The sequence below is a fragment of the Cetorhinus maximus genome, chromosome 9, assembly GCF_964194155.1.
Source record: "Cetorhinus maximus chromosome 9, sCetMax3.hap1.1, whole genome shotgun sequence".
NCBI lineage: Eukaryota > Metazoa > Chordata > Chondrichthyes > Lamniformes > Cetorhinidae > Cetorhinus > Cetorhinus maximus.
In genome coordinates, this window is record NC_135887.1 from 8,735,538 (window position 1) to 8,759,379 (window position 23,842).

At 41.0% G+C, this 23,842-nt stretch overlaps 1 protein-coding gene across 4 annotated transcripts in view; it reads left to right on the forward strand.

The window, feature by feature from the left end:
• git1 (G protein-coupled receptor kinase interacting ArfGAP 1) overlaps positions 1-23,842 on the forward strand; it is a 201,688-nt gene that overhangs the window by 73,355 nt on the left and 104,491 nt on the right. For all 4 annotated transcript variants that reach the window (XM_078548010.1, XM_078548013.1, XM_078548012.1 and 1 more), the window contains exons 2-4: positions 4,183-4,316; positions 18,354-18,466; positions 18,952-19,057. In XM_078548010.1, coding sequence (XP_078404136.1) covers positions 4,183-4,316; positions 18,354-18,466; positions 18,952-19,057 — 353 coding nt within the window. The remainder of the gene's footprint in view (positions 1-4,182; positions 4,317-18,353; positions 18,467-18,951; positions 19,058-23,842) is intronic.

Consider the following 23,842-nt stretch of genomic DNA (forward strand, 5'->3'; position numbering starts at 1 on the left):
CACTCCCCTACCTTTTCCTTTATAGCCCTGAAAATCTTTTTCTCTTATAATATCCAATTCCCTTTCAAAAGCCACATTTGAAGCTGCCTCCACCCTAGGTGGTAGTGAGCTGCTACGATCCACATGGCGAAGTTGCTTCTACAGCAGAGACATTGAACAAATTTTTACGTATGTCTTTTACAGTAGAAGATGCAAATTACATTCCTGAAATGAAGGGTAACCAAGGGTAATAAGAGTGAGAACCTTTTAAGTAATTAATATCAGCAGAGAAAGAGTATTAGAGAAATTTTAAAGGACTAAAAACCAACAAATCCCCAGGATCTGATGGCCTACATCCTAGGGTTCTAAAAGAGGCAGATGAAGAGATAGTGGATGCACTGGTTATGATTGTTCAAAATTCCCTAGATTCTAGAATGGTCTCAGAGGATTGAAAGATATTTAATGTAGCTCTACTATTCAAGGAAAGAAGGCTGCAGGCCTCCCAGACCCAGTGCAGGAAGGTGGAATTAGGTTGGGTAACTTTGCGGACAAGCATGGATATAATGGGCTAAATGACCTTCTGTATCTTAAATTTTGTATGGAGGAGAGAAAAACGGGGATCAACTCGCCAGTTAACCTGTCATCACTAATCAAAAGCACTGGAATTTATTAACGAAGTCTTAATGCATTTAGGAAATCATAGTATGATCAGACAGTGTCAACATGGTTTCACAAAAGGGAAATCGTTTTTGACAAATTTATTAGGGATTTTTGAGGATGTAATTAGTCGGGTAGATAAAGGGGAGCTAGTAAATGTTGTGTACTTGGATTTCCAAAAGGCATTCGATAAGGTGCCAGATGCAACCCCACTATTTAAAAAAGGAGGGAAGGAGAAAACGGAATTACAGACCAGTTAGCCTAACATCATAGTAGAGAAAATGCTAGAGTCTATGAAAAGCATGTGATAACAGGACACTTAGAAATATCAATGGGATTAGACAAAGCATAGATTTTTGAAAGGGAAATTATTTTTGACAAACCTACTGAAGTTTTTTGAGGGCATAACTAGTAGGTTAGTTGAGGGAGAAGCAGTGGATGTGGTGTATTTGGATTTTCAGAAAGTTTTTGAGAAAGTCCCACGTAAGACGTCAGTGTGTAAAATCAAAGCACATAGGATTGGGGGTAATATATTAACATGGATTGAGAATTGGTTAACAGACAGGAAACAGAGAGTAGGAATAAATGGGTCTTTTTTGGAGTGGCAGGTGGTGACTCGTGGGGTACCGCAGGGATCAGTGCTTGGGTCCCAGCTATTCACACTGTATATTAATGATTTAGATGAGGGACATAATATTCCAAATTTGCTGATGACACAAACTAGATGGGAATGTGAATGGTGAGAAGGATGCTAAGAGGCTTCAAGGCGATTTAGATAAGTTGAGTGAGTGGCCAAGTACATGGCAGATGCAGTTTAACGTGGATATGTGTGAAGTTATCCACTTTGATAGGCAAAACAGAGTGGCAGAGTATTATTTAAATGGTGATAGATTGGGAAATGTTGATGTACAAAGGGACCTGGGTTTCCTTGTACATCAGTCACTGAAAGCAAGCATGCAGCTGTAGCAAGCAGTTAGGAAGGCAAATGGCATGTTGGCCTTTGTTGCAAGAGGATTGAAGTACAGGAGCAAGGATGTCTTACTGCAGTTCTACAGGGCTTTGGTGAGAGCACACCTGGAGTATTGTGTGCAGTTTTGGTCTCCTTACCTAAGAAAAGATATACTTGCCATATAGTGAGTGCAGTAAAGGTTCACCAGACTCGTTCCTGGGGTGGCAGGGTGAGGAGAGATTGGGTCGACTAGGCCTATATTCACTGGAGTTTAGAAGAATGAGAGGGGACCTCATTGAAATGTATAAAATTTGGACACGACTGGACAGATTGGATGCAGGGATGGTGTTTCCTGTGGCTGGGGTGGGGGGGTTCTGGAACAAGGGGTCACCGTTTCAGGGCCATTTAGGACTGAGATGATAAACTTCTTCACTGAGGGTGGTGAACCTGTGGAATTCTCTACCACAGAAGGCTGTGGAGGCCAAGACACTGAATATATTTAAGAAGGAAATAGATTTCTAGACTCTAAAGGCATCAAGGGGTATGGGGAGAGTGGGGGAGTATGGCGTTGAGATAGAGGATCAGCCATGATCCATCATATTGAGTGGTGGAGCAGGCTGAGGGCCAAATGACCTATTCCTCCTCCTTTTCTATGTTTCTAGATGAAAGGTTTATAGGTAAGATAAGGGCTCATGAAGTTGGATATAATACGTTAGCATGGATGGGCAATTTGTTAATAGACGAGAAGCAGAGTAGTGATAAACAGGGCATTTTCAAGTTGCCCGGCTGTAACTAGTGGGAGTCCTGCAAGGATCAGTGCTGTGGCCTCAGCTATTTACAATCTATATTAATGACTTGGGCGAGGAGACCGAGAGTAATTAATCCAAATTTGCTGATGATACAAAGCTAGGTAGGAATGTAAGCTGTCAGGAGGGCACAAAGAGACTGCAAAGAAATTTAGACAGGTCAAGTGAGTGAACAGCAATTTGGCAGATGGAATATAATGTGGAGAAGTGTGAAGTTATTCATTTTAGTCATAAGAATAGAAAAGCAGAATTTTTTTTTTTAAAGGTATGGAATTTGTAAATGATGTTCAAAGGGACATAACTGCACTCGTACAAGGAATACAGAAATTAGCATGCAGGTACAGCAAGCAATTATAAGGCAAATGGCATGTTGGCTTTTATTGCAAGGGGATTGGAGTACAAGAATAAGAAGGTCTTCCTGTTAAAGTTGTATTGGTCTTTGGTGAGACCACAGCTGGAATACTGTGCACCATTTTAAGCTTCATATTTAAGAAGGATATACTTGCATTGGAGGCAGACAGGGGCGATTCACTAGATTAGTTCCTGGGATGAGATGGTTGTCCTATGATGAGAGACTGAGTAAATTGGATCTTTACTCTCCAGAGTTGAGAAGAATGCGAGAGAATCTTATAGAAACGTGCAAGGAATGGTAGATGCTGAAAAATTGTTTCCCCTGGAAAGGGAATCTAGAACAGTGGGTACAATCTCAAAATAAGAGGTTGATCACTTAGAACTGAGATGGAGAGAAATTTCTTCAGGGTTTTGAATCTTTCGAATCCTCTGCTGCAGAGGGTTACGGATGCTCCATCCGTGGCTGAAATAGACAGAATTTTTGTCTGTGAATCAAAGGATATGGGAAAGTTGATTTGAGGCAGAAGATCAGCCATAATCTGAGCAAGCTCGAGGGTCCTTATGATGTACTCCTCCTGTTTCTCATGTTCTTATGCAGCCCTGTTAGGAAGTGAGTTCCAGGATTTTGACCCAGCAATGATGAAGGCATGGCAATATATTTCCAATTCAGACTTGGAGGGGAGCTTGAAAGTGGTGCAAGTAGAAGTTGCTGTCCTTGTTTTTCCAAGTAATAGAGGGTGCAAGTTTGCAAGGTGCTGTCGAAGAAGACTAGGCAAGTTGCTGCAGTGCATTTTGTAGATCGTACAAACTGCTGCCACAGTGCGCCAGTGGTGGAAAGAATGTTAAGGTTAAGGTGCTGGTGGGGTGCCAATCAAGCTGACTGCTTTGTCTTGAATAGTGTCAGGCTTCTTGAATGTTTTTGGAGCTACACTCACCCAGACGTGTGGGTAGTATTCCATCTCACTCCTGACTTGTGCCTTGTACAGTTGATGATGGAAAGGCTTTGGGGAGTCAGTTGTGTCACTTGCTGGAGAATACCCAGCTTTTACTCGTTCTTGTAGCCATAGTGTTTAAATAGCTCAGAGCTAATTTTCTAGTCAATGGTGATGCCCAGGATGTCATTAGTGGGGGAATCGACGATGGTAATACTCAGAGTTTCCTCAATTAATCGTTCAGTTGTCCACCAACATTCCTGACAGCATGTGGCAGGACTGTAGAGCTTTAATTTGATCCATTGATTGTGGGGTTGCTTAGCTCTGTCTACAGCATACTGTTTCCAATGATTAGCATGCATGTAATCCTATAAATTGCTCCTCCTGTAAACCTATTTCAGTTTCACTAGCTCAACAAGGAATAAACGTTTACATTTACCTTGTCGTTTAAAAACTGATTCCTTAATTGTAGTGCGTATCCACTAATTACATATTGTAATCTGCACAGATCCTGGTTGGGCATCGATTAACCGTGGAGTACTAGTTTGCGATGAGTGTTGCAGTGTTCACCGTAGCCTTGGTCGACACATTTCAATGGTGAAACACCTCCGGCACAGCTCATGGTCTCCAACTCTCTTACATGTGAGTAATGTGTGAAAGTGGGACTTGTCTCAGCTATTCTCATTTATGGGTTTGTAGAGTAAAGATAGTTTTAAAGGGTGTATTTTCTTGACCTTATCTACTTTTAACTTCTCTTGGGATGAAAGGATCTCATAAGTTTGTGATTGTATAATTGAAAGCTAAAAGGTTTAACTCTTGTCTTTCAAATATTTACAGATGTGTAAAGAGAACAAAATCTTATGGTATCTATCACATTGTTATGCTTGTGTATGAGTGATAGAGGACAAATTAATGTTGGTAATTTTCTCAAATGAGTTAAAAGCAAAACACTGTTGATGCTGGAAATCTGAAACAAAACAAAAATAGCTGGAAAAACTCAGCAGGTCTGACAGCATCTGCGGAGAGGAATACATTTAACGTTTCGAGTCTGTATGACTCTTTATCAGAACTAAGGAAAAATAGAAATTATGTGAAATATAAACTGGTTGAGGGGGGTGGGACAGGTAGAGCTGGATAGAGGGTCAGTGATAGGTGGAGGCAAAGAAGAGATTGCCAAAGATGTCATCGACAAAAGGACAAAGGGGTGTTTGACGGTGGTGATATTAGCTAAGGAATGTGCTAATGGTGACATTAAGGGTAGAAAGCAGGACAAGTAACAAATGGCCCTAGTGGGGGTGGGGTTGGGTGGAAGAGATCGAAATAGGCTAAAAGGTAGAGATAAAACAATGGATTGAAACACATTTAAAAATAATAGAAATAGGTGGGAAAAGAAAAATATATTTTTTTTAAATTAAAAATTATTGGGAAAAGGGAGTGGGGATGGAGGAGGGAGTTCATGATCTGAAGTTGTTGAACTCAATGTTAAGTCCGGAAGGCTGCAAAGTGCCTAATTGAAAGATGAGGTGCTGTCCCTCCAGTTTGCGTTGAGCTTCGCTGGAACATTGCAGCAAGCCAAGGACAGACATATGGGCATGAGAGCAGGGTGGTGTGTTGAACTGGCTAGCGACAGGGAGGTCTGGGGCATGCTTGCGGACAGACTGCATAAGATACCATAAGATTCCGCAGAGCGGTCACCCAGTCTGCATTTGGTGTCTCCAAGGTAGAGGAGACCGCATTGGGAGCAGCGAATGCAGTAGACTAAATTGAGGGAAGTGCAAGTGAAGTGCTGCTTCACTTGAAAGGAGTGTTTGGGCCCTTGGATGGTGAGGAGGGGGGAAGCAGGTGTTGCACCTTCTGCGGTTGTGTGGGAAGGTGTCACGGGAGGGGGTTGAGGTGTAGGGGGTGATGGAGGAGTGGACCAGAGTGTCCCGGAGGGAACGGTCCCTACGGAATGCCGACGGGGGGGGGGTGAAGGGAACATGTGTTTGGTGGTGGCAGCATGCTGGAGTTGGTGGAAATGGCGGAGGATGATCATTTGAGGATGACCTTCAAATGAGTCTTTGATTCCAGCAGTGAAGTTAGAACAGCATCCACTTAGCAATAGTCCGGCAGTGTCCCCATAGGAATTCGTAAATTTACTGAGACCAGCTGTGGAACAGAGTGGCAGGTATAAAGCGGGTGGCCATGCTCCATTTTCTTGAATGAGCAGTGAAGCATGGCATATAGAAGTAGTTCAACAAGAAGGAAGGGGGAAAACTTTGAGATTTTGTGTACAAGAGCTCAAAGCCCTTCTTCCCCTTCGCATTTTCTCTCAGCTATTGCTGCTTCAATTAAGGACCTCACACCCCAAGTTAAAGAGAGCATCTTTTATGGCTTTTTGGTAGTATAGAAAGGACGGTTAGAACTGCAGAGAGTTGCAGCTTTTATGTATTCAAGGCTCTGGTTTTTTTTAAGAAGATGGTGTTCAAATTGTAATTTTATTCTATATAAAGTGTTTAAAAGTAAATACTAGGGGCAAAAGGAAAAAGTCCAATTTCTATTTAAGCATGAACTTGTAAATACTAGGTTATCCACATAAAACTCTCTTTTTAGCCCAGAAGGCAAATGACATGTAAATAAAAGTTGGAAAATGATCTATTCCGGAGTATACAGTTTCATTTTTGTTGCTCTAGAAACTCATTGGGCTAAATTTCTCTTATGCTGTCCTGCATCGAATGACCTGTGAGCGTCCTTTTTCTTGGTGCATGAAGAATGTTCCCTTAAGTGACATTTGAGGGCCACCAGAGCCATATGGCTGTTGCTGTGATTTTCCTGCTTCAGTATTTCCCCTTCCTTTCATGTAATCTTAAGCTTTTTAATTGCTACTTTGCTCTGGCTTCACTCGGAGTGAAGCAGATCTTGTAATGTTGTAACAAGTTGAAAATATGTAGAAATTATTATATTCCTATATATATTATACTCCCCACCAAATGAGATTAATTGTGTGGATAATGTCAAAGCTCTGTGCTACGTTGCAAGAGACGTTTCAGGGACACACCGATTCAATTGTAGGAAAGGAATAAATAATTAACTAATTTCCTACTCTGCTAAACCTTTCAATTCTGTTCTCCAGCACAGCAGTTATACTTTAAGAACCTATTGAAATAACAACTTGTACTTATATCACATCCTTAATGTAATAAAATGTTCCAAGGCACATCACGGAGCATTAAAAAACAAAATAAGGCACCAAGCCACCTAAGTATTATTAGGGCAGATGAACAAAAGCTTGATCAAAGAGGTAGGTTTTGAGTGTCTTAAAGAAGGAAAGCGAGGTAGAGAGGCTTGGAGAAGGAGTTCCAAAGGTTAGGACCCAGTCAACTGAAGGCAAGGCCACCAGTGTTGGGCAATTAAAATTAGGAATGCTGACGAGACCAGAATTAGAGGAGTGCAGATATCTCTGATGATTTAGTGGTATATTTTGGCAGATTTTAGAAAAAAAACTTTTTTTCAGGCGATTGATTTTGAGAGCTCTTAGTATTTTTTTGTATGAAATAGGTAACTGGTCTGTAAATGTATTGTGCAGAGTACTGAAATTATAAACTGGTTAAATGTGATGCTGCAGTAAAATAAATCTGGCTAAAGGCATAATGGCCTTAGAAATAACATAGCAACATGTACATAACCCGCTATGCTGATGGGAAGCTGTATCTTTACTATGGTATTTTGAGTTGCAAGCTCTAAATGGAAATATGCTATTAACACGTCAGCATGTTTGCTATAGAGGTTACTGATAATTAACCAGATGTTTTAGTGGTGGGACCCCAAGTATCTAGTTGTTCCATGAGAGCAGAAAAGGATGCCAACACTCATTAGGTAAAAGGCTGCTGATACACTTCTGTATTTTCACTGATGACTAATGCATTGACCTTTTGACTAACTGATCGTTCATTCTGCAGGAGCCTGTTCCTGTAGTATTCTAATTAATTTTTCAATCAATCTGGTTAGGTTCCTGAGGTTCTGCTGCACTTGACCTCTTCATACATGTACCTTAATCAGGATCTCAGAGTGGGATCATTTTATTTTGCTGCTTCTGTTCCTGAAGGTGCAAGACCACTAGACTGTCTTTATATAGTGAATTGTATTCTATATTTAATTGTCCTAATTAGATTTATTCATATGTTAATAGCTGAGAGCCCAATGGTCAGTTATAAATTTGGTTTATGGTTTTCAATGAATAATCAGATGTTGAATACCCAAGGCCATACTCCTCTTCCCCTTCAGTCCAATAATTGATTAGAGATGTGAATTTGCAAGCACAAGTTCCCCTATGACCTCTCTGGGTTGCAACATGTTGGTAAATCAACAACTGTTACCAATGTTGTTTTTAACTGTAATTCCTTCCTTGGTCAATTCAATATATTTTTTATTTGTTCATGGGATGTGGGTGTCACATGTGGGCAAGACCAGCATTTATGGCCATCCCTAATTTCCCTTGAAGATGATGCTGAGCTGCCATTTTGAACTGCTGTGGTTCATGTGGCACTGATATGTGCACAGGGAGGGAGTTCTAGGATTTTGACTCCCAATGAAGGAATGACGTGCAATATATTGCACATCAGGATGATCTGTGACTTGAGAGTGCAACGATGGTGGATGGGGTGCCAGTCAGGGCTATTTTTCTGGATGAAGTTAAGGCTATGTCCTTGATCATGTTAAGCCCATGGAGTGGTGTTGGAGCTGCACTCATCGAGCCAAGTGGAAAGTATTCCATCACACTCCTGACTTGTGCTTTGTAGATAATGGACAGGTTTTGGGAAGTTGGGCATGACTTCCCACAGGCTTCCCAGCCTCTGACCTGCTTTTGTAGCTGCAGTATTTATTTGGCTAGTCCAGTTAAATTTCCAGGCAATGTTGTTGGTGGGGCATTCAGTACTGGTAACACTATTGAACGTCAAGGGGAACTAGCTGGATTCTCTCATGTTGGCGATGGCCATTGCGTGCCATTTGCATGGCATGAATATTATGTTGCACATTATTTTGAAAACAATAATGGATACTGTAGTTAACCCATAGAGGAAACTTGGATTGTAAAATGTATATGTAACAAGCTTTCACTCAATTAAATCTAAATATTCTCTCAAGTAAACCTAAAAATTGAGTTATTTTATTCAGTATAGTTAAGTAACTAGTTTTTGGAAAAATAATGGAGTTTATTTAATTATTTACTTCATGTCATGCTTTAAAGTGAGCATCCTGCATCATCAGTGGGAGAAAAATGACAAGCGAATTGAATGCTGATGAAGAACCCATGAGTCAGACATCTTGAGTAATTTATTCTCCTGTTTTCAAATAAGGATTTGAGTTATTTTCTTGGGGTTAGATGCTCCTTTTTGATTGATTTGCTTTGTTCATGCCTACTGGGTGCTGCTTGAATTATCAAAGGGAGTAGCTTTCTTCTTCATTATTCATCCTCTATGACAGTGATCACATTTATTCCAAGTTGAAGCATCGACTGTATAAGAGAAATTAAACATGCAAAGAGACAGTCCTTTATGAAATACAGACTTTATAGAAATATATTGAAGGATTATAGGAAGCTTTGAGATGAGGAAGGAGGTACCAAGATTATAGTCTGGAAGAGAATGAGGAGGGGTTTGCTAGCTGTAAGATTGGCCTCTAATAAAGCAAAGAATGAATAATGAAGCTTTGTTATGGGCAGGTGCATGCAAGGTACATAGTTGAAGATGATCATTTTATTCAATTTATTTTTTTCCTAAAGGAGTTGGCTTATTATGGGACAAGGCTCCACAGGACCCATTGCTACATAACCCAATGGTTACTCCTGAAATATTTCTGTAATGCACTCACTCTCCTAGAATTGTAGAGAGAGGAGAAACAAATGCCAGAAGACCAGCAGGAGCACTACTCTTGAATTAAAAATTGACTTCTTGTAGGAGTAATCATGTAGAATTAAAATGATTTGCTATGAATGATGTGTAATAAAATAACAAATAATGCTCCTTCACTATTCTGGAGTGCAAAGTAAGGAAGACAAATTGAACAAAGTAAATCATTAGAGATGTTTATTGATTGTGCAGATTAATTCTAATGTCTTGGTTCATATTGACTTACTCGTGGCAACAAGGACACTGCACCAGCAGAGATGGAAGTACTTTTAAAATGAAAAAAAAGGCATACTCCAATTCTCCGACATTATCTAGGACTACTTTTCCAGTGTTTTGAGCGTGTAGACCTGAGGTGTAGAATGTGAAGACATTCTTCCTATTGGCTCTTCAAAAGGTCTAATAGTGCTCATTAATACAGTAGTGAATGTAAACCAGGAGAGCATGCTCAGAAATGATAGGTCTACAGCTGAGCACTTCTACCTTGGTGCTTTTTGCAGCAATATAAAATTGTTTTAAGAACCAAACCACCTCCCATAATGTGAAGTCCAAGATTGTATTTGAAAGATTGTGTAAAAACAAGTCAACTTCGGCAAACTTTGTTTCAGTTAAACTTTGGGTCAGTTCCTTGTAGTTCATGTCATTTTTGCCCATGAACAGCTTTATTTATCCTTGAAAGAGAGTTGAGTTAGCAGAGTTCATTTTTTAAAATATCTTTGAAATGTGTACTAGCAGACATCAGTTTTGTATGTATAGTCGAGTGTCTCGTTGAAATCAGGTACATCTTGTGAAAGTAAGCTGTTTGTAATTTCAAGGTGGATCTAAAATGATATTGTACTTTTGTTGCATGCAAGCACATGTTCACAACTGAAATGGAGTTGCGTCAGTTTTAAAAATAACTTGGGTGTGTGATTTCTGGTTCTGAATTATTCTATAACGTGGTGAACTGCTAAAAAGGGCCGTGGAGAGAAATAAATTACATTAGATTAGAATTGGTTCACCAAAATTTTAGAGTTGGTAGGGAAAAGTAAATAATTTGTCAGCTCATTCTCTTTTTAATGGATTGTAACCTGCTTTATATTGAAGGGCGTTTTTGAAATACAAAAGGCAGGGTTTTGGGGTGCACCTTCGTTAGCACCACTAATTAACTATGATGGCTTGCGAGCTGGTGTATTGAATCCAATCTGCATTTTTTTCCAAACTATTTGTATAAAGCAAAGCTTAAAGTATTATTAGATCTTTACAATTACTATTTGGCAGTGTGCTCCTTGTCTTTGTGAACATACTTCTGATGGTAGAATTTGGATTGCTGGGCAAGCTATTGGTACGTGGTACATAGTAGCCAAAGGTTAACTCGCTGAACCCTGCATGGACTTGCCTACACCAAAAAAATGGAGAAAGGTCAGCCAGCTTTTCAAAAATCCACTTGTTAAAATTGTTTTAGGAAATTGTGGCAGTGCGTTTAAGAAGCAAGTCAAATGAGGTTAGGAAAAGTACACCTTGCATTAATTAAGCACTGCTCAAGCTTTTTAAAAAGTCTGATCAATTGACAAGGCTAAACTGTGAGGACTGATGAGCAGGGGAGGAGACTAAATGTTAGGTGAAAGAGATAAAGGCTTTTCGGAGGCTTGAAGAAAGGAAGAGAAGTAGCCAGGTGGAACAGTTTTCGAAGAGAAATCCAGAAAGCAGAAAAACAATGGCTGAAGGGGTTGCCTGCAATGGATCTTTGAGATGAGGAACAGAACAAGCAGTAACCTACTGTCCCTGGGACAAAGTATGGGTTGTGACATGTTGCTGCAGAAATTTCCCAAACGGGTTGGTGAGGGGCTGTGGATGGATTTGAAAATTAAAATGAGAATTTTGAAACCTGTTCACTGAAGAAGAGTCTAGCAGAGATGGACAAGGCCCAGGTCATAATGCAGAATTTCATGCAGTGAAGCCTGGGGCGGCAAGGTTGAGTTAGCAGAACAAAAACAAAAATACCTGGAAAAACTCAGCAGGTCTGGCAGCATCTGTGGAGAGGAGGACAGTTAACGTTTCGAGTCCGAATGACCCTTCAACAGAACTAAGTAAAAATAGAATAGAGGTGAAATATAAGCTAGTTTAAGGGGGGGTGGGACAAGTAGAGCTGGATAGGCCTCTATCCAGCTCTACTTGTCCCACCCCCCCCACCCCCACCGCTTAAACTAGCTTATATTTCACCTCTATTCTATTTTTACTTAGTTCTGTTGAAGAGTCATTCGGACTCGAAACGTTAACTGTCCTCCTCTCCACAGATGCTGCCAGACCTGCTGAGTTTTTCCAGGTATTTTTGTTTTTGTTTTGGATTTCCAGCATCCGCAGTTTTTTGTTTTTATCTTGAGTTAGCAGAAGTTTGTGATGGCTGGGGGTGGGGAAATTGTGGAGAAAAGCTTTTGAGAAATCCCATCTTGGTGAATTTTTGCATCAGACTGGAGGAGGAAGGGACGGAATTTGGTGGTCTTGGCAATGGTAGGCTTGAAATCTAGTTTCACACTTAAGTAGAATGCAATACTTGTGCACTTCTGAGTAAGCAACACTGGAGGTCAATGGAGTTGGTCATAGAGCCATGGATGGCTTCAAGGCTTCCTGATAGATAATTGGAAAGTACACTGGAAACCAGCCTTTGTATTTTGAGAAATGATGTTGGCCTATGTGCAGACCGGAAAATCTATTCAAGTTATGCCTGCTTATTGTAGTCAAATGTTCTTGACAAATTTATAATGAGGAAGATATGACATTAACAACTTCCTAAGGGCTTTTAAAAACTCTGAGCGATCATCAAAATGCAAGAATAAGAACAAGAATGGAAGAGGAGTAAATAATTCATCACAGTAGTATGAGGGATTTATTGAAGCATTGTAGAACTCAATTCCAAGAAGCATTGGAAAGAAGGGAAGCTGAGGAAAAATTCACCCACCTGCTTGTTCTTTGTAACCTGTACTATATATTTAACGGTCTTGTTGGCTTACTGTGTTGTCTTACTGATTAGACATTCTGTTCGCATTTTGTGAAGACAATTCCTAACTTTTTGAGCATATGTTAGAAAAGATTTATGGAATAATTAATAGTGGAAATTAATTGAAGAAAAGAAAATGTTCCAGTGACTTGTGCTTTAGGCTGGAATTTCTGATGAAATGCCCTTTTGTAACCTCATTTAAAAATATAACTCCTATGATTTGAGGATTTCTATATAATATTGATCTTCTAAACTGTATTTGCATATAAGCTGCACATTTAAATTACAGCACTTCCAAAGGCCATGGGGGGAGAAAGAAAATTAGTTTGTATGCACACTGAAAATATATTTTAGAAAATGTCCTCCTTGTACATTTGATTTAATATAAGATAGGCATACTTTTTGCCTTTGTATTCTTTGAATGTTTCTTCTTCGAACAATGAATAGAGATGAAATTAATAAAGAAACTACAGCTTGAGAGCCTAAAACAGTATCTGTTTGAAATGAAGCACTTTGGCTAGATGAGACTCTCCAGATAAATTTAATGAATTCTCTCCTTCCCTTGTATTCCTCCCCCATCAAACACTTGCTGGGCTGGGGACACCAGTTGCCCTCTATTCCTTACTCAAGCAACTGCTATTCACATTTAAACTTTAACAGGAAGTGTCAGGCTATTTTTAGATTGCAAGAGCATAAGAACTAGGAGCAAGAGTTGACTATAAGGCCCCTTGAGCCTGCTCCACCATTGAATACGACCATGGCTGATCTTCTGGCTCAGCTTGTCTTTTCTGACTGCTCCCCATATCGCTTGATTCCGTAAGAGACCAAAAATCTATCCATCTCTCCCTTAAATTATACTCAACAATGGAGCATCCATAACCCTCTGAGGCAGAGAATTCCAAAGACTTACAACCCCTGAGTGAAGAAAATTCCCTTCCCCTCAGTCGCAAATGGCCAGCCCCATATGCTGAGTCTGTGCCCGGTTTATGTTTATGCATATTTAATATGCATCTTATATGCAAATGCAGCTTAGAAGATCAATATTGTATAGAAATCCTCAAATCGGGAGTTATATTTTTAAATGAAGCTACAAAAGGACATTTCATCAGAAATTCCAGCCTAAAGCACAAGTCACTGAAACATTTTCTTTTCATCAATTAATTTCCACTATTAATTATTCCATAAATCTTTGGGCCGCTTTTCTTGATTCACCAGCCATGGGAAACAACCTCTGTGTCTACCTTGCCAAGCCCCTCTAAAATATTATGCATTTCAACTAAATTGCCTCTCATTCTTCGAACTCCAAAGAGTAGAGGATAAATTTACTCGTTTCTCAACATAGGCTGACCCTCATCCCAGGAACCAATCAAGTGAATCTTTGTTGTACTGCCTCCAATGCAAGGATATCCTTCCTTTGATGTGGAGATAAAAAAACTGAGCACAGTACTCCAGGTGTGGCCTTACCAAAGCTCAATACAATTGTACTTGGGACAAACCATCCCCACCCCGATTTCACCTCATGTCCATGGCTGCATACTTCCATTGGAGGGTTGCTTAATGGTGGTCAGGACTGGGAATTGTTCGTTTTTTTTTTACCCTCTTCCCTCAGCTGAGGCACTGAATCCGATGGTAGACTTATTGCCTTTCTAGCTGAGATCTAATTCAGCACACATCTCCAGGTATGTTGGGCTGAATGGCCTCCTTTTGTGCTGTCATTTTATGATCTGGGAATTTCCTGTCTCTACAAATCAATTGCTTGTTGGGTAAATTTGCTTAACTAACAAAACTGTACTGTCATTTTGACTTTGGCAGTGAAATCCCTGACAAAGCAGCCAGCCAGTACCTGCTGTTGAATCTCATGTGAATAATGGTCACTGAGTGAGGTAGCAAAGTGTGACCATTGCATAATGAAACTTTAGCCCAGCAAGGGGATGATGCCTTCAGGAAGGGAGAGTAGAAATTTGGTGAGGGCCTATAAAATAAAGTGGAAAGCATCTCTAGTAAGATGTGTTGTATTTATGCTATTCTGTCCTTACAAATAAAGCATCGTCACTGCTGGTTGTGGCAAATACAAATGAGCTGCTGGTAGTAGGTGATGTGATTGGTTTGTTTGTTTTCATTTGTCTCCGGTGAGCTAAGAGCTCAGCCCTCTTGCCTAGGGTAACAATGTACCGCTTCATTTTATGAAGAATTACCTGCATCTCCCAGCACCTGGAGGTTCTGTGGTTGGGAAATTAATGTTGCAATTTTAACTTTGAATCAACTGCCCTTGAATTTCAGATGCAAGTGCCATCGGTGCTCTGAAACCCTCCACACAATGTGGATGTAAATGGACTGAATTCTAGAACATGAAGTACCAGCAAATTACAGTACTGCTTCAAATAGAAACAGTTCAGCATTTAAGGGGAGACGAGGCAAGCATACGAGGGACAAGGGAATAGATTATTATGATGGTAGATTTAGATGAGAAAAGATGGGAGGGGTCTCAGGTAGAGCATAAACACCAGCGTGGACTGTTTAGGCTGAAAAGCCTGTTTCTGTGCCTTATATACTAAGTATGTAATCCTATGTATGCAATGTGAAGTGGATATCATTCAAATATACTTACAAGGTTTCCCCATCTATTTTAAATTATTCTATCCTTGATAACCCTGATCCTGTTTTTTTCCCTTTGCTGGAAAGGAGTTCTTCATCAGTTTTAAATATAATGTAAACTTTGGGTTGTACCTAATGTGTTGAAGACATTTTTGCTTCACCATAATTGCATAATTAAAGTGGCCTGTTGTATTTTGTAGTTTTCAAATGGGACGGATTTAACTAAGCAGATTAGTAAATCTAATTTCTTGTATCAATCTGCTATTTTGTTTGGTTTCCTGTTCTCTCTCCTAGTGGATCTTTTCCAAAACAAAGCCTTGTTTTTTTCAGGGGGAGAGGGGGATTGGAATACAATTGATTTGAACAGACTACTTGCAAGGACTGGCAAAGATTTTGATTCATGATTCGATAAGCAGGGATATGAGATTCTTCCTTTTTCCATCTAGCCTAAAATCAGCAAGGTGTTGTCCTTTATGATGTGGCTAAGAACGCAATTCTTGACGGTGGTAGCGTGATATATATATATATCTGCTATCATAAATTTTAACAAATTCCCGAACTAATCTCCATTAAAGCAACAGCAACCTATATACTTAACCAAAAACCAGGCAAAGCATTTTCACCTTACGAATTCAAAATGAGGTTCTTTTCACTTTGGCTCCTATGGAGCCAGTTAGAAGCTTGCAGCTGCCTTTTGATCTCACATTGCCTCTGTTCTGCACACCCAAAAACTGCTAAAGTTATACCTACCTCTGCCCATTGAATGTTAATTCTCATTGTATCACCAACCTCTGAACTAAACCTAAACAAAAACAGAATTACCTGGAAAAACTCAGCTGGTCTGGCAGCATCGGCGGAGAAGAAAAGAGTCGACGTTTCGAGTCCTCATGACCCTTCAGCAGAACTGAGTATAGTTAGGAGAGGGGTGAAATATAAGCTGGTTTAAGGTGGGAGGGTGGGGTGGGGAGAGAAGTTGAGGGTGGGGTGGTTGTAGGGACAAGCAAGCAGTGATAGGAGCAGATAATCAAAAGATGTCACAGACAAAAGGATCAAAGAGGTGTTGAAGGTGGTGATAATATCTAAGAACATGTGCTAATTAAGAATGGATGGCAGGACACTCAAGGTACAGCTCTAGTGGGGGTGGGGTGGAAAGACTGACAAGGTATTAGTTGTAGATTTAAAAATAATGGAAATAGGTGGGAAAAGAAAAATCTATATAAATTATTGAAAAAAACAAAAGGGAGGGAGAAGAAACAGGGTGGGGATGGGGGGAGGGAATTTAAGATCTAAAGTTGTTGAATTCATTATTCAGCCCGGAAGGCTGGAAAGTGCCTAGTCGGAAGATGAGGTGCTGTTCCTCCAGTTTGCGTTAGGCTTCACTGGAACAATGCAGCAAGCCAAGGACAGACATGGGGCAGGAACAGGCTGACACGATCAGTCTGCCGGGACGGTTCTGTTTGTGGATTTTGGGTAGGAGGTAGAAGCGGGCCGTCCGAGGTTGGGCGACTATCAGGTTGGGAGCTGTGGGAGGAAGATCTCCAGAGGAGATGAGGTCAGTGACAGTCCTGGAAACAATGGCTTGATGTTCAGTGGTGGGGTCATGGTCCAGGGAGAGGTAGGAGGAAGTGTCTGCGAGTTGATGCTCAGCCTCCTTGAGGTAGAGGTCAGTGCGCCAGACAACAACAGCACCACCCTTGTCAGCGGGTTTGGAAATGCGGTCGTCTCTACATTGGAGAGACCAAACGCAAACTGGGCGACCGTTTTGCAGAACACCTGCGGTCTGTCCGCAAGAAAGACCCAAACCTCCCTGTCGCTTGCCATTTTAACACTCCACCCTGCTCTCTTGCCCACATGTCTGTCCTTGGCTTGCTGCATTGTTTCAGTGAAGCCCAACGCAAACTGGAGGAACAGCACCTCATCTTCCGACTAGGCACTTTACAGCCTTCCGGGCTGAATATTGAATTCAACAACTTTAGATCTTAAACTCCCTTCCCCCATCCCCACCCCGTTTCTTCCCCCTCCCTTTTGTTTTTTTCAATAATTTATATAGATTTTTCTTTTCCCACCTATTTCCATTATTTTTAAATCTACAACTAATACCTTGTCAGTCTTTCCACCCCACCCCCACTAGAGCTGTACCTTGAGTGTCCTGCCATCCATTCTCAATTAGCACATTTTCTTAGATAATATCACCACCTTCAACACCTCTTTGATCCTTTTGTCTGTGACATCTTTTGATTATCTGCTCCTATCACTGCTTGCTTGTCCCTACAACCACCACCCCCTCAACTTCTCTCTCTTTCCCCCCCCTCCCCCCTCCCCCAACCTTAAACCAGCTTATATTTCACCCCTCTCCTAACTATACTCAGTACTGCTGAAGGGTCATGAGGACTCGAAACGTCGACTCTTTTCTTCTCCGCCGATGCTGCCAGACCTGCTGAGTTTTTCCAGGTAATTCTGTTATTGTTCTGGATTTCCAGCATCCGCAGTAGTTTTTTGTTTTTATCTCTGAACTAAACCTCTTTAACAATAAAACCCCTCTCATTGTGCCGATTTTATTAGTAATATAAACATATGGCTTGGTAGCTGCTAGATAACCATCAGTTTTCACCCCACTTCTTGAATGCTCTATTCAAAAAATGCAAATGCACTCTACCTCTCTGTTTACATCTCAAACCTAGTACATATCAAAGCACCCAGACTAGCTGGCTTTAATCCAATTAAGGCACACCCACAGACTAAACCTCTATTTTAAAAGAAAAATATTTTCCGATAATATATACATTAATAGCTTCATGACAATCTGTGAATGAAATTAGCATTCTCTCTCTTTCTCTCTCTTTCCATCTCTGAATTTCCTAGATATATATCATTCCCCACTTAGATACATTCAGCTTTTATATACCAGTGCTGCTCTATAACTTCCTGCTGGGAGCAGATGCAGGATGTTTTGACAAGTTGGGGTGCACTGATCTTAGGAATTTGCTGTGTAGTGACAAAATTTGTGGGTGAAACTTCTTGTTCCATCACTCCGTTCCAGCATGTTGTATTATTGGCACACCTATGCCTGGCCATTTACAAAGTTTCTAACACTGGTAACATTATCCATCATCAGACAAAAGTACTTCAGCTCAAAAGTTAATGGAATATCTGACCACAAACATATAATCTTTATCTTTAGAAACAATTTTAAATGGTCATCTTTATTTCGCCTTGTTTTAGATGGTGCAGACCTTAGCAAGTAATGGAGCCAACTCAATCTGGGAACACTCACTGCTTGATCCAGCCCAAGTGCAAAGTGGACGGCGCAAACCAAACCCTCAGGATAAAGTACAGTGAGTTCCATTTACCTTAAAAATACAAGGCTGCTGTATTGGAATTACATGTACACACATCATCCTCTTTTCAGTGAAATCTGTGCTCTTTTTCACTTTTCTCATATAAGTAATAGTCTCTAGTAGATGGTTTGGTTTCAAAAAACCATTGATGTGATTAGTCCATTCAACAATTTATTCTTAAATAAACACTCCAGGATGTGTACAATTTACATAGAAGCTTCATCTTGTTAAGCCTCAGATTTCATTATTACATCTAAACTATTGGAAATCATAGTTTTGGAATTATAACTAATAGATAAATAAGATTAATTGCTGGTGATCTTTTCCGATTGCCCTTGAAATAGCGATTGCCAGGGTGTACAGTTATTATTGTGGTAGTGATAGGTCTGACATTGTAATTGACTGTGAAGTTTTTGTAAACTTAGTGAGACTGCAGTTATTTGGTTATTAAAATGTGCCTTTTTATGTTTGTTAAACTACAGCCCTACCAAGGCAGAATTCATACGAGCCAAGTATCAGATGTTGGCATTTGTCCACAAACTGCCTTGTCGTGATGACGATGGTGTTACCACAAAGGACCTGAGTAAGGTGAGGTGTCTTGAACAAGTTTTATTTACAGCTGTAATAGCACAGTGATGACAAAATTAAATCTGTTTTTTTGAATTTAAACTAATTTGAATATTAGAGGAGATTTGCAGTTGGATATTGTCAGTTAAGATATCACATCACTTGATAATCTCTTGGTTGAACAATTCTCTTTTTTCTTTGCAAATCTTTGTTGGCACAAGCTTTCTAGAGTGACCTATGAATAACTTGGGAACAAGCATTTTTGTTCTCTATGCTGATTCCTGCCTGCATAAGAATCCCATTTAATCCTATTGCATTAAAGCACTTGCTGGTTTTATCCAAAATGCAAGTTAATTATCTCAGGTTCCATAAATGCAAAGAAAACCAGTCATTTAGAGTTTGTGTAACAGGCTCCCATGGCTTTTAATGTATTAATCTAGCCTTTGAGTGAGCAGGTTTAAAATATAAAATTCTGGCCTTCTGCAATGTTTTCACCCAAACGTACACAAAATCACTTTTAGTTATTTTCAGTACTGGGCGATTGCCACTTCACCAGTATTCGATTACAGTATATTCACTCTGTTTCCTTTTTAAAATGTCACCATACAAACTTAACTCTTTAGAGGCCATTTTAACTTGTGTTTAAAATTGAGTAGGCTTGTACTAATACCATGCTTTTTGTATCACTGCTTTGCCTCAAATGCCACAAATGGTCCAGTGGCATTTATCGCCCAATGATTTCACTAATAAAGCATGTCATCATGCTGTACGTGCTGTCTCGGTGCAGTTATTGGAACGATATAGTCACTAGCAAAACGCACAGAAACCCAATAAAAAGTTTATAGCCTCCTGACATCCATCTTTATCATTATATGCAGTACTTCAGTTTCACATTCAGATCTTTGGGAGACTTTTCACAGCATCAGGATTGTAAGCTGAAGTATTGCAGTGGTATATCATACCCTGGGGCATTGTAAGAAAATTGCATTGTCACTCTGCACAAGCTCATGGGAGTAGACCTTGTTGAATGCTGAAAATCTCATTAAAATGTCATTACTCGGCAATGGGAACATCTTGACCAATTTGTGAGGCACAGGAAAATACCTTCATTTACAGGAGAAGATTTTCTTAGCCTTTAAATAATTGCCTGGTTAGCCCTATAACTGGCGTAACTACTGCACTAGTAAAGGTTTAATGTGATGTATAGATCGGGTATGCAAAATGTATTGTTTTTATTTACAGTTCAGTGGTGAGGATAATCTCTCAAACTCACCTAATAATCTCTGATCCTCATCAGCGAAATGTAAAGGAATTGCATATTTTTAAATATAAATTGGAGGGAATGCAGCATCTGAATTTTAAGCACTTCGGTCATCATCAGGGAATTGTGAAGAGTGAAATTTTGGCTATGTATGTGTGCATGTAGGAAATATGTGTATGGACCTTCTATCCTGTTGCATGGTGTGATTCATGACAGAAAGGAGACAGTTCTCTAAAAGGTGGGTAAACTGTGCCCCCAGATAAAAAAGCAAAAGGGAGCTATCAGATATAGTAATTTTTAAATAAAAATGATGGCTTCAAATTTGAAAGTGGAAGTAGTTACCCAAATAGAATATATAGATGTTTTCAGCATTATAAATATTTCTTGACTAAAATAGAACTGTAAATGGTATCGTCAGAGAATTCTGAAAATAGTGTAAAAGCAAAAATAAAAGCAAAATACTGCAGATGCTGGAAATCTGAAACAAAAACAAAAATAGCTGGAAAAAATCAGCAGGTCTGACAGCATCTGCGGAGAGGAATACAGTTAACCTTTCGAGTCCGTATGACTCTTCATCAGATCTACGAAATGTAGAAATGAGGTGGAATATAAGCTGGTTGAAGGGGGTGGGACAGGTAAAGCTGGATAGAGGGCCAGTGATAGGTGGAGGCAAAGAAGAGATTGCCAAAGATGTCACAGACAAAAGGACAAAGGGGTGTTGACAGTGGTGATATTAGCTGAGGAATGTGCTAATGATGACATTAACGGTAGAAAGCAGGACGAGCAAGTGACAGCCCAAGTGGGGTGGGGGGGAAGGGATCGAAATAGGCTAAAAGGTAGAGATAAAACAATGGATGGAAATACATTTAAAAATAATGGAAATAGGTGGGAAAAGAAAAATATATATTTAAAAAAAAATAAACTTTAAAAAAAATTATTGGAAAAGGGGGGATCAGAAAGGGGGTGGGGATGGAGGAGAGAGTTCATGATCTGAAGTTGTTGAACTCAATATTAAGTCCAGAAGGCTGTAAAGTGCCTAGTTGGAAGATGAGCTGCTGTTCCTCCAGTTTGCGTTGAGCTTCACTGGAACATTGCAGCAAGCCAAGGACGGACATGTGGGCATGAGAGCAGGGTGGTGTGTTGAAATGGCAAGCGACAGGGAGGTCTGGGTCATGCTTGTGGACAGACTGAAGGTGTTCCGCAAAGCGGTCACCCAGTCTGCGTTTGGTCTCTCCAATGTAGAGGAGACCGCATTGGGAGCAGCGAATGCAGTAGACCAAATTGAGGGAAGTGCAAGTGAAGTGCTGCTTCACTTGAAAGGAGTGTTTGGGCCCTTGGACGGCGAGGAGGGGGGAAGTAATGGGGCAGGTGTTGCACCTTCTGCGGTTGCATGGGAAAGTGCCGTGGGAGGGGGTTGAGGTGTAGGGGGTGATATAGTGTATTTATTTCTTTATTTTCTTTTGTGAAGAAAGCATTTAACCTGTACTGTGCACCTTCCCTCAACTAAGATCAGGATTTGTTCATGGGGAAAAATCAGTTGTACAAATCCACATTTGCCATTCTGGAGTAATACCCTATTTTGTTATCATCCATTGTTGGCAAGGTCAGCATTTATTGCCCATCCCTGATTGCCCGTGAGAAGGTCGTGTTGAGCTGCCATCTTGAACTGTTGCAATCCATGTGGTGTAGGTACACCCACAGTGCTGTTAGGAAGGGAGCTCCAGGATTTTGACCCAGCAACCGTGAAGGAACGGCAATATATTTCCAAGTCAGGATGGTGGATGGCTTGGAGGGGAACTTCCAGCTAGTGGTGGTTCCATGTACCTGCTGCCCTGGTCCTCCTAGATGGCAGCAGTCATGGGTTTGGAAGGTGCTGCCTAAGGACCCTTGGTGAGTTTCTGCAGTGCATCTTGTAGATGGTACACGCTGCTGCCACTGTTTGTCGGTGGTAGAGGGAGTGAATGTTTGTGGGTGGGGTGCCAATCAAGTGGGCTGCTTTGCCCTGGATGGTGTCAAGCTTCTTGAGTGTTGTTGGAGCTGCACTCATCCAGGCAAGTGGAGAGTATTCCATCACACTCCTGACTTGCTTTGTAGACGGGCTCTGGGGGGAGGCAAGTTATTCGCCACAAGATTCCTCGCCTCTGACCTACTCTTGTAGCCACAGTATTTATATGGCTAGTCCAGTTCAGTGTCTGGTCAGTGGTAACCCCAGTGAGGGATTCAGCGATGGTAATGCCATTGAATGTCAAGGAGTGATGGTTAGATTCTCTCTTGTTGGAGATGGTCACTGCCTGGCACTATAGTGCAAATGTTACTTGCCACTCGTCTGCCCAAGCCTGGATGTTGTGCAGGTCTTGCTGCATTTGAACATGGACTGCTTCAGTATCTGAGGAGTCTGCAATTGGTGCTGACAATTGTGCAATCATCAGCAAACATCCCCACTTCTGACCTTATGCAAGGAATGTCATTGATGAAGTAGCTGAGATGGTTGGGCCTAGGACGCTATGCTGAGGAACTCTTGCAGTGATGTCCTGGAACTGCGATTATTGACCTCCAATGACCTCAACTACCTTCCAGCGATGAGTTTTCCCCCGATTCACATTGACTCCAGCTTTGCTAGGGCTCTTTGATGTCATACTCGGTCAAATGCCAACTTGATGTCAAGAGCAGTCACTCCCACCTCACGCCTGGAGTTCAGCTCTTTTGTTCGTATTTGAACCAAGGCTGTAATGAGGTCAGAAGCTGAGTGACCTTGGTGGAACCCAAACTGAGCATCAGTGAGCAGGTTTTTGCTAAGCAGGTGCCGCTTGATAGCACTGTTGATGACCCCTTCCATCACTTTACTGATAATCGAGGATGGCCTGATGGGGCAGTAATTGGCCGGGTTGGATTTGTCCTGCTTTGTATACAGGACGTCCCTGGGCATTTTTCCACATAGCCGGGTAGATGTCAGTGTTGTAGCTGTACTGGAACAGCTTGGCTATGTGCGCATCAAGTTCTGGAGCACAAATCTTCAATACTATTGCTGGAATGTTGTCAGGACCCGTAGCCTTTGCAGTATCCAGTGCCCTGAGCTGTTTCTTGATATCATGGAGTGAATCGAATTGGCTGAAAATTGGCATCTGTGACGCTGGGGACCTCCAGAGGAGGCCGAGATGGATCATCCACTCGGCACTTCTGACTGAGATTGTAGCAAATACTTCAGCTTTATCTTTTGCACTGATGTGCTGGGCTGCTCCATCATTGAGGATGGGGATATTTGTGGAGCCACCTCCTCCAGTGAGTTGTTTAATTGTCCACCACCAAGCTCTGTCCATCACTTGCTGTTCTTGCTGTTTGGCATGCAAGTAGTCTTGTATTGTAGCTTCACCAGGTTGGCACCTCATTTTTAGGTATGCCTGGTGTTGCTTTTGGTATGCCCTCCTGCACTCTTCATTGAACCAGGGCTGATCCTCTGGCTTGGTGATAATGGTACACGGCTGGATCTGCCGGGCCGTGAGGTTACAGATTGTGGTTGAGTACAATTCTGCTGCTGCTATAGCCCC